The sequence below is a fragment of the Mandrillus leucophaeus genome, unplaced genomic scaffold (genome assembly GCF_000951045.1).
Source record: "Mandrillus leucophaeus isolate KB7577 unplaced genomic scaffold, Mleu.le_1.0 Scaffold82, whole genome shotgun sequence".
Lineage (NCBI taxonomy): Eukaryota > Metazoa > Chordata > Mammalia > Primates > Cercopithecidae > Mandrillus > Mandrillus leucophaeus.
Window position 1 is genome coordinate 3,191,217 of NW_012108919.1, and position 23,357 is coordinate 3,214,573.

At 43.2% G+C, this 23,357-nt stretch overlaps 1 protein-coding gene across 3 annotated transcripts in view; it reads left to right on the forward strand.

Moving 5' to 3' along the window:
• Positions 1–23,357, forward strand: part of JARID2 (jumonji, AT rich interactive domain 2) — a 328,805-nt gene that overhangs the window by 127,776 nt on the left and 177,672 nt on the right. For all 3 annotated transcript variants that reach the window (XM_011967920.1, XM_011967921.1, XM_011967922.1), the window contains one exon: positions 14,576–14,711. In XM_011967920.1, coding sequence (XP_011823310.1) covers positions 14,576–14,711 — 136 coding nt within the window. The remainder of the gene's footprint in view (positions 1–14,575; positions 14,712–23,357) is intronic.

Below are 23,357 nucleotides of genomic sequence, written 5' to 3' on the forward strand. Positions count from 1 at the left end.
TCTTATTTGCATTGAAAGCCTAAATATAAATAAGGCTATCTGTGGTAGGGGTGGGGGTGTGTGTTAGAGAGAGGCAGGTGGGGTTGATGATAACCTCAGTGGGTATTAGAATTTCCTCACCAGCAGTGATGGATGGATTTCCTTTTTTCTTTTTCTTTTTTTATCTTTGAGATGGAGTCTCACTCTGCCTACCAGGCTGGATTGCAGTGGTGCGATCTCTGCCTCCCGGGTTCGAGCAGTTCTCCTGTCCCAGCGTCCCGAGGAGCTGGGACTACAGGCACCTGCCACCACGCCTTGCTAAGTTTTGTATTTTTAGTGGAGACGGCATTTCACCTTCCAGGCCAGGTTGGTCTTGAACTCTTGACCTCAGGTGCTCTACCTGCCTCAGCCTCCCAAAGTGTTGGGATTATAGACGTGATGAATTTCTACGTCCTCCCCTGTTACATTAGCAAAATCTCATCTCATGAGTTAGGGCTTGTGATGTCAAATGTAGATTTTCAGAGAATGGCTCTTGAGTAATTTCTCTTTCTGTCTGAGACTCTTCTGTGTTAGTCGTTCTTTATATTTTATACATTTCTATTTTATTCCTTTGTAGTATTTATTTTATTTTATTTTTTTATTTTATTTCATTTTTGAGACTAAGTCTCACTGTGTAGCCCAGGCTGAAGTGCAGTGGCACGATCTCTGTTCACAGCAACCTCTGCCTCCTGGGTCCTGGTTCAAGCAGTTCTCCTGCCTCAGCCTCTCAGTAGCTGGGATTACAGGCACGTGACACCATGCCCAGCTAATTTCTGTATTTTTTTTTATAGAGATGGGGTTTCACCGTGTTGGCCTGGCTGGTCTTCAACTCCTGACCTCGTGATCTGCCCACCTCCGCCTCCCAAAGTACAGGGATTACAGGAGTGAGCCACTGTGCCCGGCCTATTTATTGTATTTTTGTGAGACAGGGTCACACTCAGTCAGTCGCCCAAGCTGGAGTGCAGTGGCTCGATCATAGCTCACTGTAACCTCAGAACTCCTGTGCTCAAGCAATCTTCTCACCTCAGCCTCTGGAGTGGCTTGGACCACAGGAATGTGCCATCGTGCCTAATTTTAAATTTTTAGCTAATTTAAAATTTTTGTGGTAGAGATGAGAGTCTCTTGCTCTATTGGCCAGGGTTGTCTTGGACTCCTGGGCTCAAGCAGTCTTCTTACCTTAGCCTCCCAATGTGTGAGAATTACAGACATGAGCCACTGCGCCCAACCTAGTCTTTATATTTTAAAGCGTCGTTTTCCCAAAGGTTCTGAAAACCTTGTTAGCTAAAAAAAGGCACAGCGAGGTCCGCCAACCTTGACTTGGATTCACTCTTGACTTTTAAATCAATACGTAAAGGCTTTTGTTTTGTTTTGTTTTTTGTTGTTTTGCTCTTCAGTAAATTAGGGCACCTAAATTTAGATTGTGAGTTTCAATTAAAACCACCCAACTACATTCATGTCTCTGGACTGAACTGATACTTTCTCTAGGGTCTGTAACAGGTAACAGCACATTGAAAAATTCAGTGGAGGTGACTCTCTTTACTGAGATGAAAACCTTTGGATGTATTGCTGTTTCATACACTCCACATCCAGTCTCTCAGCCTTCTCTTGGCCCAGTCTTGTTCCAGAATATAACCAGTTGTCAGTCTTTTGCACCAACCTGGTCCTCATCTCTTGTACAGGTAACTGCCTCAGCCTCCCTTGTTTTTCCACACCACCGTCCCCCGTGATTTGCCCTCAACACTGCAGTCAGTGCTCAAAGTCTGCTACTTCTTTGCTCCCAAGTCTCCAGTGGTTTCCCATGTAGAGCAAATTTGTTATTTTCCCCACTTCCTCCTCTGTCCTTTCACACACATCACCCGAAGTGTAAATGGTAAATTTCTACATACATCCACTTTGCTTATAACACATCTTTTGTTTCTTGTATGATTGCAAATTGTAAAGATAGGAAGAATTGTAACTTTGCTTCTTGATAGCCATATTTGCATTCCCTAGCAACTTTAACTTAAAATGAGGTTGTAGGTATGCCATGCCACCTTTTTTTGGGGGAGGGGGTGATCAGTCCTCATGGCTTTGGGTAAGCATGAATTTCTTCATGAAACCCCCAAACTGCCACATTATTCCAGTGTTATAGAGCTAAACATAACTGCAAGAAACCTCATTCTGCATAAAGGAGAAAATGTTGGAACTGGCTGGGATGCACGGACCAAAGAAAAGGTTCAGTTTTGTTTAGGTGGGTGAAACAATGGTGATTGTTGCAAAGTATTGTTAGAGATAGTTAAATCTTGTCTTTGGAGGGGGAGGAATTTTTTTTTTTTTTTTTTTTTGAGACGGAGTCTGGATCTGTCTCCCAGGCTGGAGTGCAGTGGCGCAATCTCAGCTCACTGCAAACTCTGCCTTCTGAGTTCAAGTGATTCTCCTGCCCCAGCCTCCGGAGTAGCTGCAACTACACATGTACCAGCATGCCCTGCTAGTTTTTGTATTTTTAGTGGGTTTCACCATGTTGGCCAGGCTGGTCTTGAACTCTTGACCTCAGGTGATCTGTGTGCGCTGCCCGTCTCCCCTCTGCCCCCAGCCTCTCAAAGTGCTGGGATTACAGGCGTGAGCTGCCGTGCCAGGCCTGGAAGAGGAGCAATTTAACTTGTTGAAAATGTATCAGTTTAAATGTTATTGAGGTCTTGTCCCAGGGTTACATAGGATCATGGATTCTTTGCAATACAGAATGAACAGCCAGCCTTAGGTCATTAAGTGAAACAGACATAGCTGGTAAATCAAGACTTGTTTATTTCTAGGTGCCAACACATTGGTATGAAAAAGAATTGAGAATGGACTTTTATTCTTGTCTCTTGAGAAAGGCAGCTCTGTTTACTGTAGCATTACTATTGAAGTTATGATTAGTATGCAGTTAGTAAACACTGGCATTTGTTTGGACGTGGGGTCTGAAGATGAGAGCTTTTGCCCCTAGGAGATTCTCATACCTTATCAATTAGGGATGTTGGTAGTTGTGTGGAAATTAAAGCCTGTAAGGGAAGTTAGACTGATGATAGGCCTTTATGGCTCTGCAAGGAAATTCAGAGGTTTCTTCTGCAGATTCTGAGGAGGCATGGAAAGGCTTCGTTAGGGGAAGTAGTGACAAGGATGGAGTCATTGCAGCGTAGCTGTGTTTGTAGAGAAAGAACGTGGGATAGATGGTTGAAATTGAGATTAGTTGGTGGTAGAGACATTTTAGATTTCTTCTCTTTGGAAAGAAATGAGATTTCTGTTTTAAATATGTATCCAAGGAGTTGAGAGACAGGCAAATGTCAACAATGAGAAAGAAAGTCCAAGTCCAGTTTAGATTTCTAGACCAAAGCAGCCAGGAGGGTGGTGTGGAGAGGGTTGTGGTGGGGAGGGAGGAGATTGTCAAGAAGATGATTTAGTAGTCATCGGTATTTAGATTATGATTGGAGATAAGGGGAGGTCAGAAGAATCAAACTTGAAGGTGGTGGGGGTGATGAAACAGCAGAAAAGGTATTTTAGTGTGGCAGGAAATCCAGGGGAGAGTCCAGTTGCCAATAAAAAGTTTGCGTTCAATTTGGCAATTACAGTGTTTCTCATGGCAGTGAGAACGGTTTTCCTGGAAGACTAGGATGAAAGTTGAATACACTGTATGTCTGGTGTTCGAACACCAGCACTTCTCACATGTAATCCCTGAACCAGCAGCATTAGCTACACCTGAGAGAATCTCAGCGAAAGGAGGCTGTGCACAGTGTGTGTTCACAAGCCCTGTGTTTCTGATGTCTGCTCAAGTTGGCCACCATTGCCTTAGACAATTTTTGTTTTACACATGAGCCACTGTAAGATTCACAGAATTTCTGAATTGGAATCCAGGCTTCTTTGTACCTCTCGCTCACTGTTCTCTTTCCACCTGCTACCTGTTTCCCTGTGTTGTGTCTTGGAATGGCTTTCAAGTGCCTGCTGTGTGCTGGACTCATTGCTATGTGGCAGGAACATAAAAGGCTTGTAAGACACAGACTAGTCAGGATGTGATCTGTACTACTTCACACCTCTGAACCTCAGTTTCAGAATTTAAAGATGTTTGTGTAATAAGTATGCTAGTTGTAAAATGTGGAAGAGAATATGTACAGGAAATGTGTGTGGCCTGTCGCTCGGTGGACACACGTTATTAGTGGGAAATGCTGTTTGGAGGGGAAATGGGCATCAGAATGGTTTCTGGAGACCCGTACCTGTAATGAAAGGACGCCAAACCCAGGGTGGTTGTTAATTATTGGAAGGGCTGGAGGACACAGGAAGGGGTTAAGGCGTGAGACAACTTCACCTGTTTCTGGAAAAAATAAGGCAGTATGTCAGTTTATGTTAAGTCCAAGGACAGAGTTGATTTGTAGACTTTCTGTTAGTGTGGAAATTTGCATAAGATAGACAGAAATAAATGGGTGGTTTGTAATATAACATGACCAGAGATAACCAGTCTTGTGACAATATACGTATACTTCTGCTTATTTCCTTGCTGGGGTTAGGGTGGGGTAGTCAGTCAGGCACTGATCTCATAAAATGATCCCCCAGCAGTGCCCTGGGTCCTGGTAGAAGAAACAGCAGCCGTCGCCCACAGGTCCATAATTCTAACCAGCTCTGTGAGTAAGGGGCAACCGTGAATCAGATCAAGCTGGTTTGGGCCACCCTGTGGGTACTTGGAGACTAGCTGGTGGAGAGGACTGGCTTTTGTCTGGCCTTAATCCCGGAGGCTTTATTTTGTAGTGGTTTCTTTAGGAAAGGATTTGAAGGCATAGGAAAACAGTGTGTCTTCAAGGCTTTGCGGACAGACTTTACTTCATCTTCAGAATGTCATATACGTTTCCTGCAAAACCTCTAGAGGCCAGATGTGGCCCGCAGGATTGGAACCACTTCCAGCCAGGAGAGTTGTATGAGTGGATGTCTGCACTTTGAATAGTTCTTGCCTGCTTTAGACTCGAATTTTCTTGTGAAAGGTTTCTTGTCTCCCACGGTTTTCTTGCTAAATGGAGTAACGCATAAGGCACATACTTTGAAGACTCAGGGATGTAGTAAAATGCACTATCGCATAACACACACTGTCAATTGAAACCCCTATCCAGTTGAAGACAGATATGTCAGTGCTGTCCAAAAGAACTTCTTGTGATGACGGAGGTCTTCTGTAGCTGTGCTGTCCATTGACAGGTGGGGGGGATTGTGGCCATTGAGTAACTCAAGTGTGACCAGCATGACTCAAGGAGCTTAATTTTAAATTTTAATTGAGTTAATTATAAGTACTTATGTGTGACTAGTGGCTACTATATTAGACGGTGCAGATTAGAATGTGGCATTTGGGGATTTTTGGGGCGTATATTATAATGAACATAAAAAGGCATTAGTGATTAAAAGATCCGAATTTTAGAATTTCTTTTTAAATAAATTAATGTAAATTCCCAAGGAAATTCTAGTAACATAAATTCCCAAAATGAAGTCATGTAGTTGCACACTGGCCTTGGTGATGTTGAACTGTCTATTTATTTGATTTGATTTTTGAAGACACTGGCCAATCATTTATTTGTAATTTGATTTCCCCGCCACCACTCCTCCAATGAAGGTAAATTGACAATCCAGGTTTCTGTTAGATGCTGAAAGATAATCCTGCTGTAGATGTTGGGTCTTTTTTGATTACGCTGAAAAAGCGAACTGTCAGATCCAGCACTGCAGGAGGGTTTAATGCCGAGTTGCTTGGTTCTGGCTGCTCTGTTCCCTTTAACTATGAACGTGTGGACGTCTTGCTGCCATGCTGCTGCCTTGACGACGGCGGATGTCTGACATGCTCAGACGCAAAAGAGCTGACTTGGCAGCTGCCCAGCAGATTTTTATAAAGGCTCAGTTGGTGGCCGGAGATTCAGCCTGTCAGAGTTGTGTTATGCAATAAATCGTTTTCAGCAGAAGTTCTTAATCCAATTTCAGCTGTAGCTTTTTTTTTTTTTAAATAGGCGGTAATCAAAGATAAGTACACATTATTTAATAGGAGTTTGGAAGAAGTAAAACTCTCCTTGCATAAGCATTTTTAGGCCGTTTACTTTAACCCGGGAAGCATGTCTGTCTGAAGAAATTTGCTGCTTGAAGTGCTTTTAATTTAAACCCTAGGCAAGGGAACATCATTCCCAAGTTCAGTAAATAAGTTTATTCTCTTAGGATGTTTCCTGGCCCCTTATTTCCATTTGTGAATGTTACCCAGGCTTCACCTCATTTGAATATTGACAGACTGCTTTTTTCTGGAATTAATTGGAAATTATTAGTACTACTGTTACTTTGTTAAAAGGGAAGAAAAGGTTATTTTAGACAAAGTTGAATTTGTACCTTTCTCATTTTCCTTCATCACCCCCAACCCCGTTTTTGTTTATACTTAATCTGTGGCAAGAATCAACATTCCCTCCCAATTTTTTATGGTGCTTTCATTTTTCTCTCAAACTGTTGCTGGAACAGGTTTGGCATATCAGGCGGCTACAAGCTGTTTCAAGTAGGGTGATTTAACAGCAGGTATATGAGAAACACGTTCTGAAAATAAAAGGCATTCATGTACAGGATTCCAGTCATTTATCCCTGAGAGGAGGAAATAGCTATCAATCCTTTCCTTGTCCATGGGCCTAGTTTTTTAGAATGTTTTTTTCATTTGCTATTCAGCTCTGTACAGCTGTTATTCATATCCACCACCCTTAATCCCATGATACGACATTCCACGTTGGTCCTTTGGGCATTGAAGTCAGGAATAGCACTTCTTTTTCTTTTTGAAAGTAGCCAGCTCCCTCCACCTGTATTGCTCTGGCAAGGTGGCTGGGAATAGGATATATGCAGGGGGTTGGGGTTGGCAGCTCATCCAATTGCCTTGTCTTAGCATTTCTGTAAATTTTTATAAAGAGGCTGTGTGTTAGGAGATCTTCCTACCTGTGATCCTGAGTGCTCCTTTCCTTGCATCTCCCATGCCCCCGTCAATTCGAAGGCGATTTTTGCATTTCAGCGTTGGTTTTAGGTACTACAGGTTGTGAAGAGCCTTTGATGTCCTGTGCCCCTGCCCCGTGGAAGCAGGATTGGTTTTTGCAGCACCTTCCGTAACTGCGCCTAGGTTGCCACCTTCTGCCTCTTTATCACCAGGTTGTTATTTAAAACATTGGTGGCGGATCTGAATTCCAACTTTAGAACAGATGTGTGTCACACTTCCAGTCCTGCTATGTCTATGTTATATTTATTTGTTTTATAATATTTATTGTAGTAGCTTTATTTCTGTTTGGTGATATGGTTAAAAAAAAGTCTTTGTGTCATTGTAGGCTTTTGTTTGTTTGTTTGTTTTTAATTGATTCAGATCTCCTGGAAGGGGCCTGGTAGAGTTCGTTGACCCATGACCCAGTTTCCACGGGCTGTTTCCCTGTCATTATTACCAGTGCCCTTGATTTGGATAATAAATGACTTGACCACTCTACCTATGATGCATAAGTGTCTTAGGTAGTTTGCCTGCAAGTGATAGGAAATTAACTATCTTCCATTTTTAAATAGATGTAATTGTCAGAAAATTGATTTTTATTTGATCAGAAATGTGTTTTCCTTTAACCCATGCTTTTTCATCTTTGTTTCCTTCTCCCAAATCAAGATGGCCTGAATTTGAAACCATAATAAAAAACCAAGGTATGAACAAATTGCATAACGACGGTTTGCCAATTCTAGGCCAGTAATAGAAAATTCCTACCCCTACTCCCACTTCTATCCCCACTACTACTAATAGTATTTTTTTCATATATTATTTACATTAAGCCTCTAAAAACCAATAATTTTAATTTTGCTTTTACCTAGGAGTCATTATGAGTTACATATTTAACATTTCTGGCTACTAATACGTTTCTGAGTTTTGAAATTTTACTTCCTGATCTGGCATTTGCCATGGACTGACTACCAATGCCACATTTGTGTCAGGACACTGGAATTCATCTCTAAAAAATAACTAAAAGTTTCATGATTACTTCCTTTCTCCCATGCCTTTGAATCTAAAGGGAGAAAGCGGCAGTGTGGACCTTATACTCAAGGAAGGCTGAGCAGAGAAATCATGATTATTAAATGCAGGTGGTGCTGAGTTCAATGCCCAGCAGTGAGCCCCCAGGAGAAGTTTGCTGTTAGTACATTCATGATGGAGTTTTCAAGTCTTTCCAATCTTTCCAGGTGACTCCAAGTATCAGCCTCTGGGTGGCACCCATTCTGCGAGCTTTACTGACCTGGATGTCCCTATTTTATTGCCCTAATGTACTTGAGTCCTCTTGAGATTTTCAGCGCCCGTATGTTTGAAGAGTTGGCTATCACTGGAGAACAGCAGCCTGTAAAGGCTTTTCCTTGGTGGGTGAGCCAACCAACCTTGACAGATTACAAGAACTCTTGGTGTAGTTAGATACTATATCAAAACAATCTAGTTTTTAAAAGTGTGGATCATGTACCTTCTTGTCTTGTAAAGCAGTTCATTAACCTGGTCTGAATACAACTTGATTATGGACACATAGCTTTCTGTCAGTGGCCTGTACAGGGTTTTAATTTTATGTTTGTTGTTTTTTGTCTTTCAAATGAATAGAGGAGAGCATCACAGGAAAATAAAATTGTATCACTGGGAGCTGTGCTACAGCTTGGTTGGATTGGTTGGATTGGGTCCTTCATTCGGTTCTTGTTTCACGGTGGTGCAATACTTTTACTTGCTTCCTCCCCATCCCCGCAAATAAACAGTCATCGTGGAGGGTATAGTTAACTGCAAGCTCATGAGATCCTGCAGTGTAATGAGACTGTGCGTGGAAACAGAATTGTCTTCTTATATGTGTTGGAGGCCTTCTGGAGGATTATTCACATGTCTGAATGTATGTTTAATTCTGGTTGTTGGGTTTTAAAGAGAAGTCATTCCAAGTTGAGTAACCAAAGGAGGAGGGTTTGAGAGACAGTGTCACATAAGGAATGATGAAAGGAACTCGCATTATTTAGTGCCGTGCCCTTTTGGGTGTTTTCCCCTGTGCTCTTTGATCCCTGAAGAGGAGTCAGAGGAAGATTTCTCAGGGTGTATTTTTATAGACACCTGAATTCTGACAGTAATACTGGCCACACGAGATGGACGTTTGAAGCATTCGTCTTGGAGGTTTCATCTTTTCTTTCTGATGGAATATGGGCACAGGATGGGTCCCATTTTGCAGAGCAGAGCTTCTGAAACTTGAGTGTGTATAGGAATCACCTGGGCATCAGTGCAGATTCTGAGCCCCTAGACCTTGAGGGGACCCAGGAGTCTACATTTCTAACAGGCTGCAGTTAAGGTACAGGTGGTCTGTGGGCCACAACTTGGAGTTCCAAGGCTGTGGAAGGATATGTTGGATCTCTAGCCTGGACGGTCAGCTGTGGAGAGTTGTTCCGTGGTGTTGTCTGATAAAAAGCATGTGATGCTGTCATGCGCTTACTTTCTGAGCTCTGGTATTGTATGTGTCTATTATAGAACTTGGAGCAGTGAGGGATTCTGTTCTCCTTTTTGCCTTTTAGTAAAAAGATTCAGAGTCCAGCTTAGAGAGAAACGTATCCTTCCATATCCTTGCAACACCAAGTTCTGGTCCACAGACCACCTGCATCTTCACCACTTGGCATAATGCTTTTTACTAATTCTAGTAAAAAAATACTATGAGCATATACAAGTTTGATTCCTGACCAATTGCTATTTTTGATAAGAAATTCTATTATTTTCAAAAGTGGCAATAATCCTGCAGTTTAAAAGGAGCCATCACTTTTCCGCTGAAGGGCGTAATCCTGTGTCCTCTATATTAAGCTGACCAGCAAACCAGAATGGATGGGGCGCTTGCTTTTGGGGGCCATTCCAGAGCGGGCCAAGAAGAAGTCTCTATTTTTTGTGCTGCGCTGTCAAACCCTGACTGAATCCACCTGCTGGGGAGCCGTGAGGCCTGAAGTGGTTTACAGAAGGCGAAGGGGATAATTTGGATTTTCAGACGGTGAGGTGCAAATGGGATATTAGTTGACTTAAACATATGATTGGGAATGAATTATTGGATTTAGAGGGTGAGGCAAGAGCATCATGAGAGATTGCTGGAAATATAGGAGAAGGAGTCTGAACAGATGTGGTAAATAGGGTAGGAGAAGAGTAGGTGGAATAATTGGTCAACATTTAGCAAAAGGGAGCGTGACAGAGTTGTTACATATGTAAGACTATGTGGACATCTGGAACGGCACTTTTTCTTGCAGGGAACACTGCAAAGTGGCTGAGGGAGGAGTGTTAGCAGCCACTGTGGAAGAAGGATGTCTCCACTAGGACACCAGCCTCTGCTGAGAATCAGAGGTGTGGCTGAGCCCCTTGGGATTAGTCTCTGTGGGGAGTGTTTTATGAGGATAGCAGTGTGACTTCCGGCACTGGATGTTAGACACTGAGATTAGACACTGGCAGGGCAAGTAGGGGTAAATAAATGTCAGTGGGAACAGTGAGACTGAGCTTCGTTGAGTTTCTAATTGATTCCAGAAGTATTTATTCAGCTCTTACTATATCAGCCATGTTTTGGGAGCTGGGATACAGTGGTGAACAAGAGAAATGATTTCCTTGCCCCATGGTTAAATGGCTAATTAAATAAGACAGCTGTTGAGAAAGAAAATGGAAAGGAAGCTCTGTACTGGATGTATGAGTTTGCTTGACCTCTGATGATAGAGATGTATTTTTTTTTTTTTTTTTTTTGAGACTTGCTGGAGTGCCCAGGCTGGAGTGTGTAGTGCCGCTGTCTCAGCCCACTGCAAGCTGGGCCTTCCGGGTTCAAGCCATTCTCCTGCCTCAGCCTCCCTAGTAGCTGGGACTATAGGTGCCCGCCACCACGCCCAGCTAATATTTTGTATTTTTGTTTGTTTGTTTGTTTTTAGTAGGGATGGGGTTTCACCGTGTTAGCCAGGATGGTCTCGATCTCCTGACCTCGTGATCCGCTTACCTCAGCCTCCCAGTGCTAGGATTACAAGCATGAGCGACCACGCCTGGCCATATCTGGGCTGTTTTTAAGAGTGTTCAGTACTGGTTGATCCTGAGTGAAGAATGATATAGCCAGAGCAGAGTTAGCATTAAACTGGAAGGCTATTTCTTCTGGCCTTCCTCTCCCGCATCTTGGATAGGTTGAGCAAAGACAGCACACCTTTGCTGTCTGCATCTGGGATTCTGCTAGAGGGGTATAAGGTTAGGATGATTCCCCATGACTCTACAATTGGGAAAGGCAGCTTAATTGGGACTATTTGGAATTATTACCTACTGGTCTATCTCTTGTGAACAGCACAGAGTCAACGCATCTGCTAGATTTGTGTCTTGCATCAGCATTGAGGGAGCAGGTGACAAGTCTCAACCAGCACTGTAGATTACAAAAGAACGCTTGTGTGTTGTGTGTGTTTTAAGTTTGAATTTTAATGTGTAGCATTTGAAACCCCATAATCTGTGTCATGGATTTGCTTCTCCTGTATTTAAAATACTTTCTAGGTGTAATGAAGCTGCTTATGTCAGTAACTGAACCTTAAATGCACTTCCTTTGCTGCAGTTTTCATCTCACATGGTTTATGTTTTAATTAGACATTAGTTGTAGGGGAATAATTCTCTCAACTGGAGCCTGAAGTCAGGGTGAAGGCACCAGCCTGCACAGGATGCAATAAATCGCCATGGGAGTTTTACATTGAAGGCTATTTTGGGGCCTTATAATTTATAAACTGTGTACATGTAGGAAATAATAGTTTATCATCTCACGTCATTGTTTGTTGTGGAGATTCGAACAATGAGAGTAGGAACCTGATGGTGATGAAGAGAATTCTGTCTGACAGCCTTTATGAATAGACTGAGGCTGTTGAAGAGGTGGATTTCAGCCTAATAAGCATTAACTCCTCCTGCAGTTCACACTATCATTCAGTTGCAGCTAATGTATTAGGAGAGCTTTCTTGCAAACCCAAGGGAGTTGCTGTAAAGATTAATTCAGCTACATCATGCTTTTCATGTGTTGTGGTGTCAAGCCAGGCGTTTTACTCAGGTTGGTTATTTGGGTTCCTGCATTTTTCTGGTTTTTAAGCATTTGATTGGGAGGGTCTCCAGTGACCTACACTCAGTAGCAGGTTAGAAATTGTGTTTCTGTTGTTAGGTTGAGGCAAGGTTTACTGGCTTCTCTTAGCCTTCATGTCCGAACCCTGACCCGTACCCTGGTCTGTGGATGTCTTGCTGTCTTGGGGAAAACAGTGCCTTCTTCTAGAGGCATTGCCCAGCAATCGGAAATCTCAGCCTGGCAGGCATCTGTGAGTGAAGGATGTCAAGGAGAAGGTGGAAATCCTAGTTCTCTTAGGCCTTTCTTCCTCTTGCTGTAGAAGATGGAGAATTACTCTCATTCTAGGAAATCCTTGAAGCTTAATGAAAGTGCAGCTTAAGTTATTTAGGGCTTAGAGTCTCTATGTGGTTGGATTTCTAAAACGAAGTTTGTATTTATGCAGAGTATAGGAATGTAAGTGCTGGAGGAGACCTCAGATCATCTAGACTTCTCATTGAATCCCATGAAAGTTTTCCCTGATCCTTCAGCGTTAGGGAGGAAAAACCAATTCTTTGGTATAAACCAGTAAAACAGCATCAGACTGCCCATGAGATATTCGGCCTTCTCCTTGAACAAAGGGAACCTGAATATCCAAAATACCCAAAATCATGATTTTACCTGGGATATTAATGGTTTTATTATAATAATAATTATTATTTTTAGCAGAGATTTGCTCTGTCTCCCAGGCTGGAGTGCAGTGGCATGATCTCAGCTCAGTGCAACCTCCGCCTCCTGGGTTCAAGCAATTCTCCTGCCTCAGCCTCCCGAGTAGCTGGGACTACAGGTGTGCACCACCACTCCCAGCTAATTTTTGTAGTTTTTTAGTAGAGACAGGGTTTCACCATGTTGACCAGGATGGTCTCAATCTCTTGACCTTGTGCTCTGTCCGCCTTGGCACTCCCAAAGTGCTGAGATTGCAGGCGTCAGCCACTGCGCCTGGCCGTTTTTCTTATTCTTCTAAGGCCGAAAGTATCAGTGCTCAAATGCTTTCTTTTCTTTCCTTTCCTTTCCCTTTCCCTTTCCCTTTCCCTCTCCCTTTTCCTTTTCCCTTGTCTTGTCTTTTCCTTTTCCTTTCCTTTCCTTTTCTTTTTCTTTTTCTTTTTTTCTTTTTTTTTTTTTGAGACTGAGTCTTGTTCTGTCACCCAGGCTGGAGTGTAGTGGCATGATCTCAGCTCACTGGCACCTTTCTGTCTAGGTTCAAGTAGTTCTCCTGCCTCAGCCTCCTAGATAGCTGGGATTACAGGCGCATGCCAACACGCCCGGCTAGTTTTTGTATTTTTAGTAGAGATGGGATTTCACCATGTTAGGCTAGTCTCGAACTCCTGACCTCGTGATCTGCCCATCTCGGCCCCTAAAAGTGCTGGGATTACAGGCGTGAGTTACGGCGCCCGGCCTGCTTTCATTTCTAAAATGAACTTTTATAAAATGCTTAAGTCTCTGATGTAGGTGTGTGAATGTAAGTCCTTCTTAGATTAACAGTGTACGGATAGCTACAGAAGAGAACCTCTCAATATCCTTAGCCATGTGAATCATCATCTATTAATAAGAACTGTAATGACTTAATCTTGCTGGTTCTTTAAACATGTATCTCTTCCCATTTACCTTGCTTTAGTGACTGTTGTTAACCATGTCTGTCTTTCCACCTCTTGCTCTGCCTCAAGTCCCTGTATAATTTTTTCTTCCCTCTTTAGTGCTGTCTTTCTTTATATCTTTATGACTGGAATTGCTGGAACAGTCTCTGGGCTGGCTATTCGTTTTTGGTCATCTCTGCATTCATTCTGTTAATTCTTAAGAACTTGTATTTGATCTGGAGCAACAGACATGAGGTTGCCAGTTTGAAATGAGGCCTTCAAGATCTGTCATTAATGTGTACATTGCCTCCTTCTGCAGTAATTTCTCCTTTTATTTGGGATTCTTTTACTTAAGTGGCCAATGCGGATGCAGTTCCACATCTTCTGACTGGACTGTAAATTTCTTGAGTGCGCGGCACCTGTATCTGCTATATCCTTTGAACTCCCAAGGGAGACAGCAACATTTTTAAGAATTCCGTACATATTTGTATTGCAGTGTACGTTCTGGCATTGCTCACTTTATAAAACTCAAGTAAAATGATTCATTATCCTTCTAGTCGTGGGTATAACAACACCTTTTTCTGAACTTTGTCAGAAATATAAAACTGTATTACTAGTTGATGAACATATTTGGGTTTGGGACGTATAAAGAAGTGAGATGGTTGTGTGTTGCTTTCATTCTTTTTAACAGCCTGTGGATTCACTTTTGTTCGAGGCCTATTCAGAAAGGTCATTGTCCCTTTACCTTAAGGGTGTAATTCTGACCTTCAGAACTGGGTCGTGGTCACACAGTACTTGTTTGGCAATTCCTTTACAATAAAGTTTATTTTGACTCTGAATATTGGCTTGCTTTCTATTCAGTAACTCATCTCTTTTCTTATGTTTCTCCAGGATGACAGTGATGGGATTCCGTGGTCAGAAGAACGGGTGGTACGTAAAGTCCTTTATTTGTCTCTGAAGGAGTTCAAGAATGCCCAGAAGAGGCAGCATGGGGAAGGCCTTGCTGGGAGCCTGAAAACTGTGAATGGTGAGTTGACTCTTGGAATAGCTCGTTGGAATGTGCGATATCTCTGGGCATGGACTTGGTTCTGAATTGGATGTGTTCTGGCAGCTTGTGCTTCCTAGTCTAGGCACTTAAGGGCAGTCTGTGGGCTAGGTGAATCCGTACTCCGGACATACTGTTGGGTTTATGGACTTATTTTTATGTTCCGCGTTATATAGTGGACGAAATACCTTAGTCTGTTCTGTAGGTCCTGTCTTGCTGGTTTTTCTATATGTATATGTCTTTCCACACTGGTATGTGAGCAGAACTCTTTGATGATCTTGCTGAAATGTGGAGTCTTTAGTTCTTGTTCCCGGGTTGTATAGGAAATAGCCTACATCTTTCTGTCTACTGCTTTTCCTGCTCTCTGGCTCAACAGCTTTCTCATCCCTTCTTCCTTCCTTGCTGGGCAGGTTCCTGCAGTGGGACGGCTTTGCATACCTCTAGAAGTGTGCTGCTTCCTGTATGGCTATCACATGACTCCTTGATGCCTGAAAAGAAACTTGTTCATATCTGAGTTTGTTCTCATGTCTGTTTTGAACAGGGTTCGTAGGGTACAGATGAAGTCATCCAACAAAAAGTATCTGCGGACAAACATTTGCTTGTAGTTTACTATTTTATTTCAAGGGAATGCAGTGACATTCTGTAACCTTCTTGTGCACTTCTCAGGATTACAGTTAAAGTGAATGAATTGACCATGTTTTGGTTTATGCTTCCTTGGGGACAGGGAGATGAGAAAGAGCAGGTTCTGTTCTTTTTTGAGAGCTGTGGCTCTGGTCTTAGGAGAGTCATCACACATGGGGTACTTGACAGTTTGTCAGGGTGCAGAAGGACAGGTTCCCCATAGCTTCCAGTTTTCCCCCACTACCTTAGTTGTAAGGTGAGTTGTCTGGCAGCCTCCTGTTGAAACTAGTGCTCACAGGCACCTGTTTGCTGCTCTGTTTCTGTGGGGCCATGGGCAGAATTTCCTGAGATGACCTCTCTGAACTCCACCATTCACCCTAGTTGTGCTGTCTCCTTCCACTGTTGCGTGACTTGAAACAAGAGCCTCTGTCCACCCTCCCGGGTTTTCTTTCTTATGGGTGACTTGCCTTTGGAGGTCAACCATTAAGGCCATAGTGGCTCAGTCATGTGTGCGTCCCTCAACAAATCTCAGCCAATATGTATGGGAAAGGCCTATTTTGAGTATCAACATTTGCAGAAAACAAAATAAGTTGTGGAATCTATTGCCATAGCATCCAATTTAGACCCTCATAGCTGCTTTCCTAAAAGGCACTCTGCCTTGTTATGTGGGTCTTCAGCAAATAGGAACCCTAGCCATTCGTTGCTTGTAATACAGTAAACTGAAAACCTTGTGTCTAGTTGGAGAACATTAGATGTTATATATAGAGAGTTCGTGTTTATTGTCATTGATTCACGTTGAATGTAGCTTCTTGCTTGATTAAATGTGGGGGGTTGGGTATGACAGAGAATATCACTTAATCCTAGAGTTTAGAGTGGAGCAATGACTGCTCTGCTGTTAGATTGTATGGTTGTGATGCTTTCACAGTACTGTTCAGGAGTGGTGTAATGCCCTAGTGTTTCTTGGAATTGCCAACAGTGGAAATAAAAACATCCATATTTTCTTAACTGGGCAACACTAGCTTTTAGAACAAGAGGTTAGCCAGATGTCCGGGATATAATAAAGGTAGAATTTGAGTAAATAACAAAAACTAAAATTTGTCATTCCAGAAGCAACCAGTGCTGTCAGCCAGTTGGCCAAATGTACGTTTAGCTCTGGCATTGTCGAGGGCTTTATGATACTGGGGAGAAAATCTAAGTTGGCAAAGTTGCCCCCATTGGAATCACTGAAGTCTTTTTATTTATTCTGGCACCACCTTCATAAAGGAAGGTTAGTTTTTGTCATGGTGGCACATGCCTCTAGTCCCAGCTAGTCAAGAGGCTGAGATAGGAGGATCACTTGAACCCAGGAGGTCAAGGCTGAATTGAATTATGTTCACACCACTGTATTCTGGCCTGGGCAACAGAGCAAGACTTTCTCTTACAAAATCATTATTTTGAAGGCAGCCACCATGTTAAACAAAGTGTGCTTTCTTATTTTGGGGTGCTACTTGGAATCACAGGAAACCAGAATTGGTATCGTGGGAAGAGCTCCTCTTCTGTAGGTGTTTTGGGAGCATGATCCAGGGAAAGCTCAAACAGTCAGGAGCAACCAAGACTTTTGGGCTGGTGAGGTTGGGAGTAGGGGTTGTTGTAACTGCAAGCTGTGTTGTGCATATGTATATATGGACATGTGTGTCTTTGTGTGTATATGCATGTATGTATATGCATGCTCTGCTGAAAAATCCCTTTAGTTTAAATGGATACTTTATCTCTATAGTCAGCCATCACTCATGTTCTATCCCATAGAAACACTTCCTAAATGTGAAATGAAACCAGAGGATAGGTTAGTGGGAGTGGAAGCAGGGTGTATTAGTTTGTTTTCATACTGCTGATAAAGACATACTCGAGATTGGGAAGAAAAAGAGGTTTAATTGGACTTACACTTCCACATGACTGGGGAGGCCTCAGAATCATGGAGGGAGGTGAAAGGCACCTCTTACATGGCGGCGGCAAGAGAAAATGAGGAAGAGGTAAAAGAGGAAACCCCTGATCAACCCATCAGGGTTGTGAGACTTATTCACTATCACAAGAATAGCACGGGAAAGGCCAGCCGTCATGATTCAATTCCCTCCTCCTGGGTCCCTCCCACAACATGTGGGAATTCTGGGAGATACAATTCAAGTTGAGATTTGGGTGGGGACACAGCCAAACCGTATCACAGGGGATGAACTATAATGGTGGTGGTGTTTTTGTGAGACAGAATCTCCCCGTCGCCCAGGCTGGAGTGTAATGGTGTGATCTCAGCTCACCGCAACCTCCACCTCCCTGGTTCAAGCAATTCTCCTGCCTCAGCCTCCCAAGTAGCTGGGGTTACAGGCATGCACCACCATGCCTGGCTAATTTTTTGTATCTTTAGTAGAGATGGGGTTTTACCATGTTGGCCAGGCTAGTCTCGAACTCCTGACCTTGTGATCTGCCTGCTCTGGCCTCCCGAAGTGTTGGGATTACAGGCGTGAGCCACCGCTCCTGAGCCAGGATGGATAAGTCCATGCAAGATGTATGTCCTCTCCTCTCCCCTCCCCTCTCCTTTCTTTTTTTGAGACCGAGTCTCGCTCTGTTGCCAGGCTGGAGTGCAGTGGTGCTATCTCTGCTCACTGCAACCTCTGCCTCCGGGTTCAAGTGATTTTCCTGCCCCAGCCTCCCGAGTAGCTGGGGTTACAGACATGCGCCACCATGCCCAGCTAATTTTTTTTTGTATTTTTAGTAGAGGCGGAGTTTCACTGTGTTGACCAGGAAGGTCTCCATTCCCTTGATCCACCCGCCTCAGCCTCCCATAGTGCTGGGATTACAGGGGTGAGCCACCCTGTCCGGCCCTCAGTTTTTAATTTTTGTTTTTGTTTGGTTAGTTCCCACCCCGTAAGATTGCTTTTCAAATAACAAAATTTGTCCACTGGTTCGTTCATTTTTAATTGTCACAGAAATTTGTCTGGTGGTAGAGTTTGACATTGTGCAGTCCAGAGCCATTGCTAGGAGGTGACATATGATGCTGTCCAAGCAAGTGTGAGAACATGTGCCTTAACCCCACAGAGGGGTGGGTGGTGGTGAGAGCTTCTGCTTCTGTGTCCTCTTTCATGCTTTTGAGCTTGGGGACAGTGACATGCTTCTGAGAGCCCTGGTGCTTCCATCTATAAACTGAAAGACCCATCTAACTATGGGACCTTTATGACTGTTAGATGTAGTAGTGACTTTCTTAAAGTCAAAGAGGTATTTACTTCATAGCAGCAGAATTGGAATTGCAGCTCAAGTCCTATAAGTTTGAATCCAGTACTTTTTTGCAAGACAGAATGCATGGAAACTACATTGGATCTTTGCAACAGGAATATTGAAAAGATGTTTTGTTTTTTCCCGTTTCCAGTTTTAGACAGCATTGTTTCTGTATCTTTGATTATTGGAAAATATAATTGGATGATTGGAGGCTTTCCTGGGAAAAATCATTTGTTTTCACCATAATATTTAAAAATAACAGCAGAATGGATTTTATAGAATTTTTATCTAATTTGAGAATAAAACACACATGACATCTCTTGAATCATTGGCATCCTGGCGTGATGAACAAGCAGCCCTTTGCCCTTAATTTGTGTGAAGGGGGTGGGGTATCTGATGCCTGGGAACAGTGTGTGAACACTGCAGCTTGTATCTGAGCAGGTGAGCCCAGCCGTCCTGGTTCTGTAGGTCTGTGAGTAGTAATAACCCAAGCAGACATAAGATAGTGGAGACACCTCATTTTTCATGTCATAAAATTCATGTTTGCTATCAGTCTTGTTTTTGTGGTTTTACAGTGAGAAGGAATGAATTTTTTTTTTGGGGGGGCCCTACTATTGGTAGGATATGTGAGTTTTGAACAGCCTCATGAGTTTTCTGTGTAGCAACTGATGCCATCATTACAGCTTGTTGGTTGTTGCTGGGCTTAAGCGTGAGATGGTAAGATTTGCTGATTGTGAGCCTTCTGTCTACTTTCTGTTGTAGATAATGCCACTTTTCACGGATGTAATAAATTGACAAAAGCTTTGGAAAGGACTGGCAGAGGCTGAGACCTTGGCCACTCTTTGAGGGCCCTTGGCCTGCTGGGGCTGAAATTAGGAACATTTAAATAATAACATGCTACACAAATAATGAGTACACATAATTACACAGTCAGAGAGGGGAGCTATTAGCTGTATTTGAATTTCATTTGCTTCCTATAAATGTCATCTCAGATCAAGTCCTTTGGCCAGCAAAACACTCTTGATGAGATTTAAGGGACCCTGGATTCATTTCCTTAAACTTACCCTGGTCAGTAGTTGTGATGGTTAACCTACATTGAATTCTTACTACTTACAAGTTATTGTTCTAGCACTTTAGCTGTATTTTACTCATACAATCTTCAGAACAAGTAATTTTATAGATGAGGAAACTAGATACTAAGAGTGGATTAGCAATTTGCCTACACAGCTATTAAGTGGAAGCGTCAGGATATAAGACCAGGCTTTTTAGATCAGAGCTCCCACGCTTTCTGGATTAGAGCTCCCAAGCTTGTAGCCACCCCTTAGATAAGGAGAAGTAATTTTGGATCCTTTCATAAAGATAGCATTCCAAAAATAAGAATTTGTAGGAAGACTTTACTTTTTTAAGTAGCTATTTCTTTGGAAGGAGGTATGTGGAATTTTTATTTTATTTTATTTTATTTTTTTGTCGGGGGCTGGGCAGGGGATGGAGTCTTGCTCTGTTGTCCAGGCTGGAGTGTAATGGTGCAATCTCGGCTCACTGCACCCTCGGCCTCCTGGGTTCAAGAGATTCTCCCGCCACAGTCTTCTAAGTAGCTGGGATTACAGGGATGTGCCACCATGCCTGGATAACTTTTGTATTTTAGTAGAGATAGGGTTTTGCCATGTTGGCCAGGCTGGTCTCAAACCCCTGACCTCGGGTGATCTGTCTGCCTTGGTCTCCCAAAGTGCTGGGATTACAGGCATGAGCCACCATGCCTGGCCGTCAGTAAGTGGAATTTTTTATTGGGAAAAAGAACCTTGGAAGGCATAGTAAGTATTTATTAACCATTTTTCTGGGCTTTATTTATGATTTGTAATTGAATTGATAGAGAGTATCAAAAAATGTAGATGGCAAATTGGTTTACTCCTCTCTTCAGTCAGACACACAGATACATCCATTAGTTTCCATTTCCTCGCTTAGAGTTCTGTGTTTTTAATACTGTTGTCATTGGGGCTGGCTGGAACTCACTGGAGGAATGGTGCATGGATGTTCTGGCAACATCTGCCAATTTGTAGCCAAGGACCAGTATTGGAGGCAGAGATGTAGGACATTCTGTAGTCAACACCCCCTAGGCCCCCTTCAAGAAATATAATTTTGAGCTCTTTTCAGAATCTTTCAGTCATTTCCAAAGATTCTTGATGTGTATGGAATGAAATGTGGGCCCAACTGTGAATTCATTGTTCACAAAATATTTTCACACAAGTCATAAAAACGTATTTGTGAGTCAAAATAAAAAAATGTCAGGCCACATGGTCTGATTTATGTAAGTTTATTTATGGGCCATATTTGAAATGAGTGGGGTATAAAGTGACTTTTGCTCTATGAAGGGGGACACCTGTCCCTTCTGTTTTTGCTGGAGACTTTCAGGTCTAGCTGTCCTAGAGATGGTTATCATTATCATTTATTATTATTATTATTATTTTCTTCTGAAGAAAGTGACTTATGGGCCGGGTGCGGTGGCTCACGCCTGTAATCCCAGCACTTTGGGAGGCTGAGGCGGGCAGAACACGAGGTCAGGAGATCGAGACCATCCTGGCTAACACGGCGAAACCCCGTCTCTACTAAAAGTACAAAAAAAAAAAATTTTAGCTGGGCGTGGTGGCAGCCACCTGTAGTCCCAGCTACTCTGGAGGCTGAGGCAGGAGAATAGCATGAACCCGGGAGGCAGAGCTTGCAGTGTGTGCACTCCAGCCTCGGCGACAGATCGAGACTCCGACTCAAAAAGAAAGTGGCTTATGCTTCAGCTTTACCGAAGTGTTGATGTCTGTGTGCTAGTCTCCTCCTCTGCAAGCTGTAGGGAGACCAGCTGCAGCTTCAGTTTTCTCTAACACTCCTGTGTCTTGGCTTCCAGACTTTTTTCTTTCCTTCCTCTCTGTCCCCTCATGTGAGGACACACTCTGTGTGAAAGAAAGCTGAGTGAAATGAAGGACTTCAAAGTTGTTGAACTTAAATTTTGTTTACAAAGCAAGCTACCTTTGTTGTGGAAAGGCGCGAAGGCTTGGGCTCTTTGTCTTTCAGCTGCTTTTTTTGATGTAGTGATGTGGGTGGGGCATTTCTCAGATTTTCATTTTGTAAGTGTTGGAGTTTTTGTTATGTGGGAGGCATTGTGGGTATAAAAAGTGAGCTCAAGTTGCTTATTTTGGTCGAGTCCTAATACCTTATTTCATCCCTTCTAAGATGTGATTGTGTGATGCACCATTATGTTATGTATCAGTAAGCAAGAACAAAACAGTGCTTCCAATTATGAATGTGGGGCATCTTAATTATGAGATGCATGTTTTAACATGAGAAAAATAGGTGCAACTTAAAAATCTGTGAAGCAGGATGAAATACTGTAGGATAAATGCTTTAACAACCAAATGGGGCCGGGTGCCATGGCTCACGCCTGTAATCCTAGCACTTTGGGAGGTGGAGGTGGGCGGATCATGAGCCTGGCCGACATAGTGAAACCCCGTCTCCACTAAAAATACAAAAATTAGCCAGGCATGGTGGCGCACGCCTGTAGTCCCAGCTACTCGGGAGGCTGAAGCAGGAGAATTGCTGGAACCCGGGAGGCGGAGGTTGTGGTGAGCCAAGGTTGGGCCACTGCACTCCAGCCTGGGCAGCAGAGTGAGACTTTCTCTCTCAAAAACAAAAAAACCAAAACAGGTGTATGGGTGAGTGCAGGAGGCTAGCATAGAGGCAGATGATGTCAGAGGCATAGTTCTAAGATACAGGAAAAGTTTCATATCCATGAGCCTTGCAAAGGGGCCTTGAAAGATGCGAGAGTTTTCTGAGCAAGAGCTTGGGGTGGGCAAGGGTCAGCAAATATTTGACTGGACTATTTGGTGTCATAATCTAGTGGGACAAATGGCTGCAATGGTCGGTTTCTGTGGCCAAGTCACTTGTACTGGTCTGACGACAAAGGAGTGGTGTGCAAAATTAAGGACTGCTAGAGCAGGAAGAGCCTTTTTAGAGGCATATAGGTCAAACTCATCATTTTACAGATGAGGAATTTTGAGCCTTGATGAGAAGCTTAACTGGAAGGAATGGATCATGCTGAAGCCTGATTGGAACCAGAAATCCAATTTAAGTGACAGTGAGGCGCCACGCTTCCTAGTAGGCATGGCTGCTTGCACGCATTTCCTGGAGCGTTAAGAATGGAGGTGCCTGAGGAGGTTAATGTGCTCCTCTTTCGGGTCACTTTGTGCTTGACACCCCCTGCCCCTCTCGTTCTCGCAGCCCACCTCCTTTGTCAGTTCTGTGAGCTGGGCTCTGTTTCCCTGATTACATCATCATTCCCATCAAATCCTGGACGGCTTTAGGAGAGACACAGCACTCAGGTAGTGTCACCTGGTAGTGGAGTCTGTATGTGTAGGGCTATAGGGCGGAGGAGGTGGTGTGTGTAGGGAGACAGAAGGGAGGGAGAGCAATCTGAGCTCGAGTTGGGCCTATTTACTACAACCTTTTTGCTTGTGTCAGCTTTTATAGAAGTTCAGTTTCAAAGAAGTGAGGAAGGCAAATGGATGGAAATTTGTTGTAGTGTAGAATTTTTTTTTTTTCTTCCTTTGAAACAGGGTCTTGCATGTTGCCCAGGCTGGCCTCAAACCCCTGGGCTTAAACAGTCTTCCCACCTCACCTTCTGAGACTCTGGGACTACTTCATGTATCATCATGCCCAGCTTGGGATTTTTTTTTTTTTCCTGAAGTTCCGTCTTTAAGAGTCTCTCTAGTTTCTTTGTGG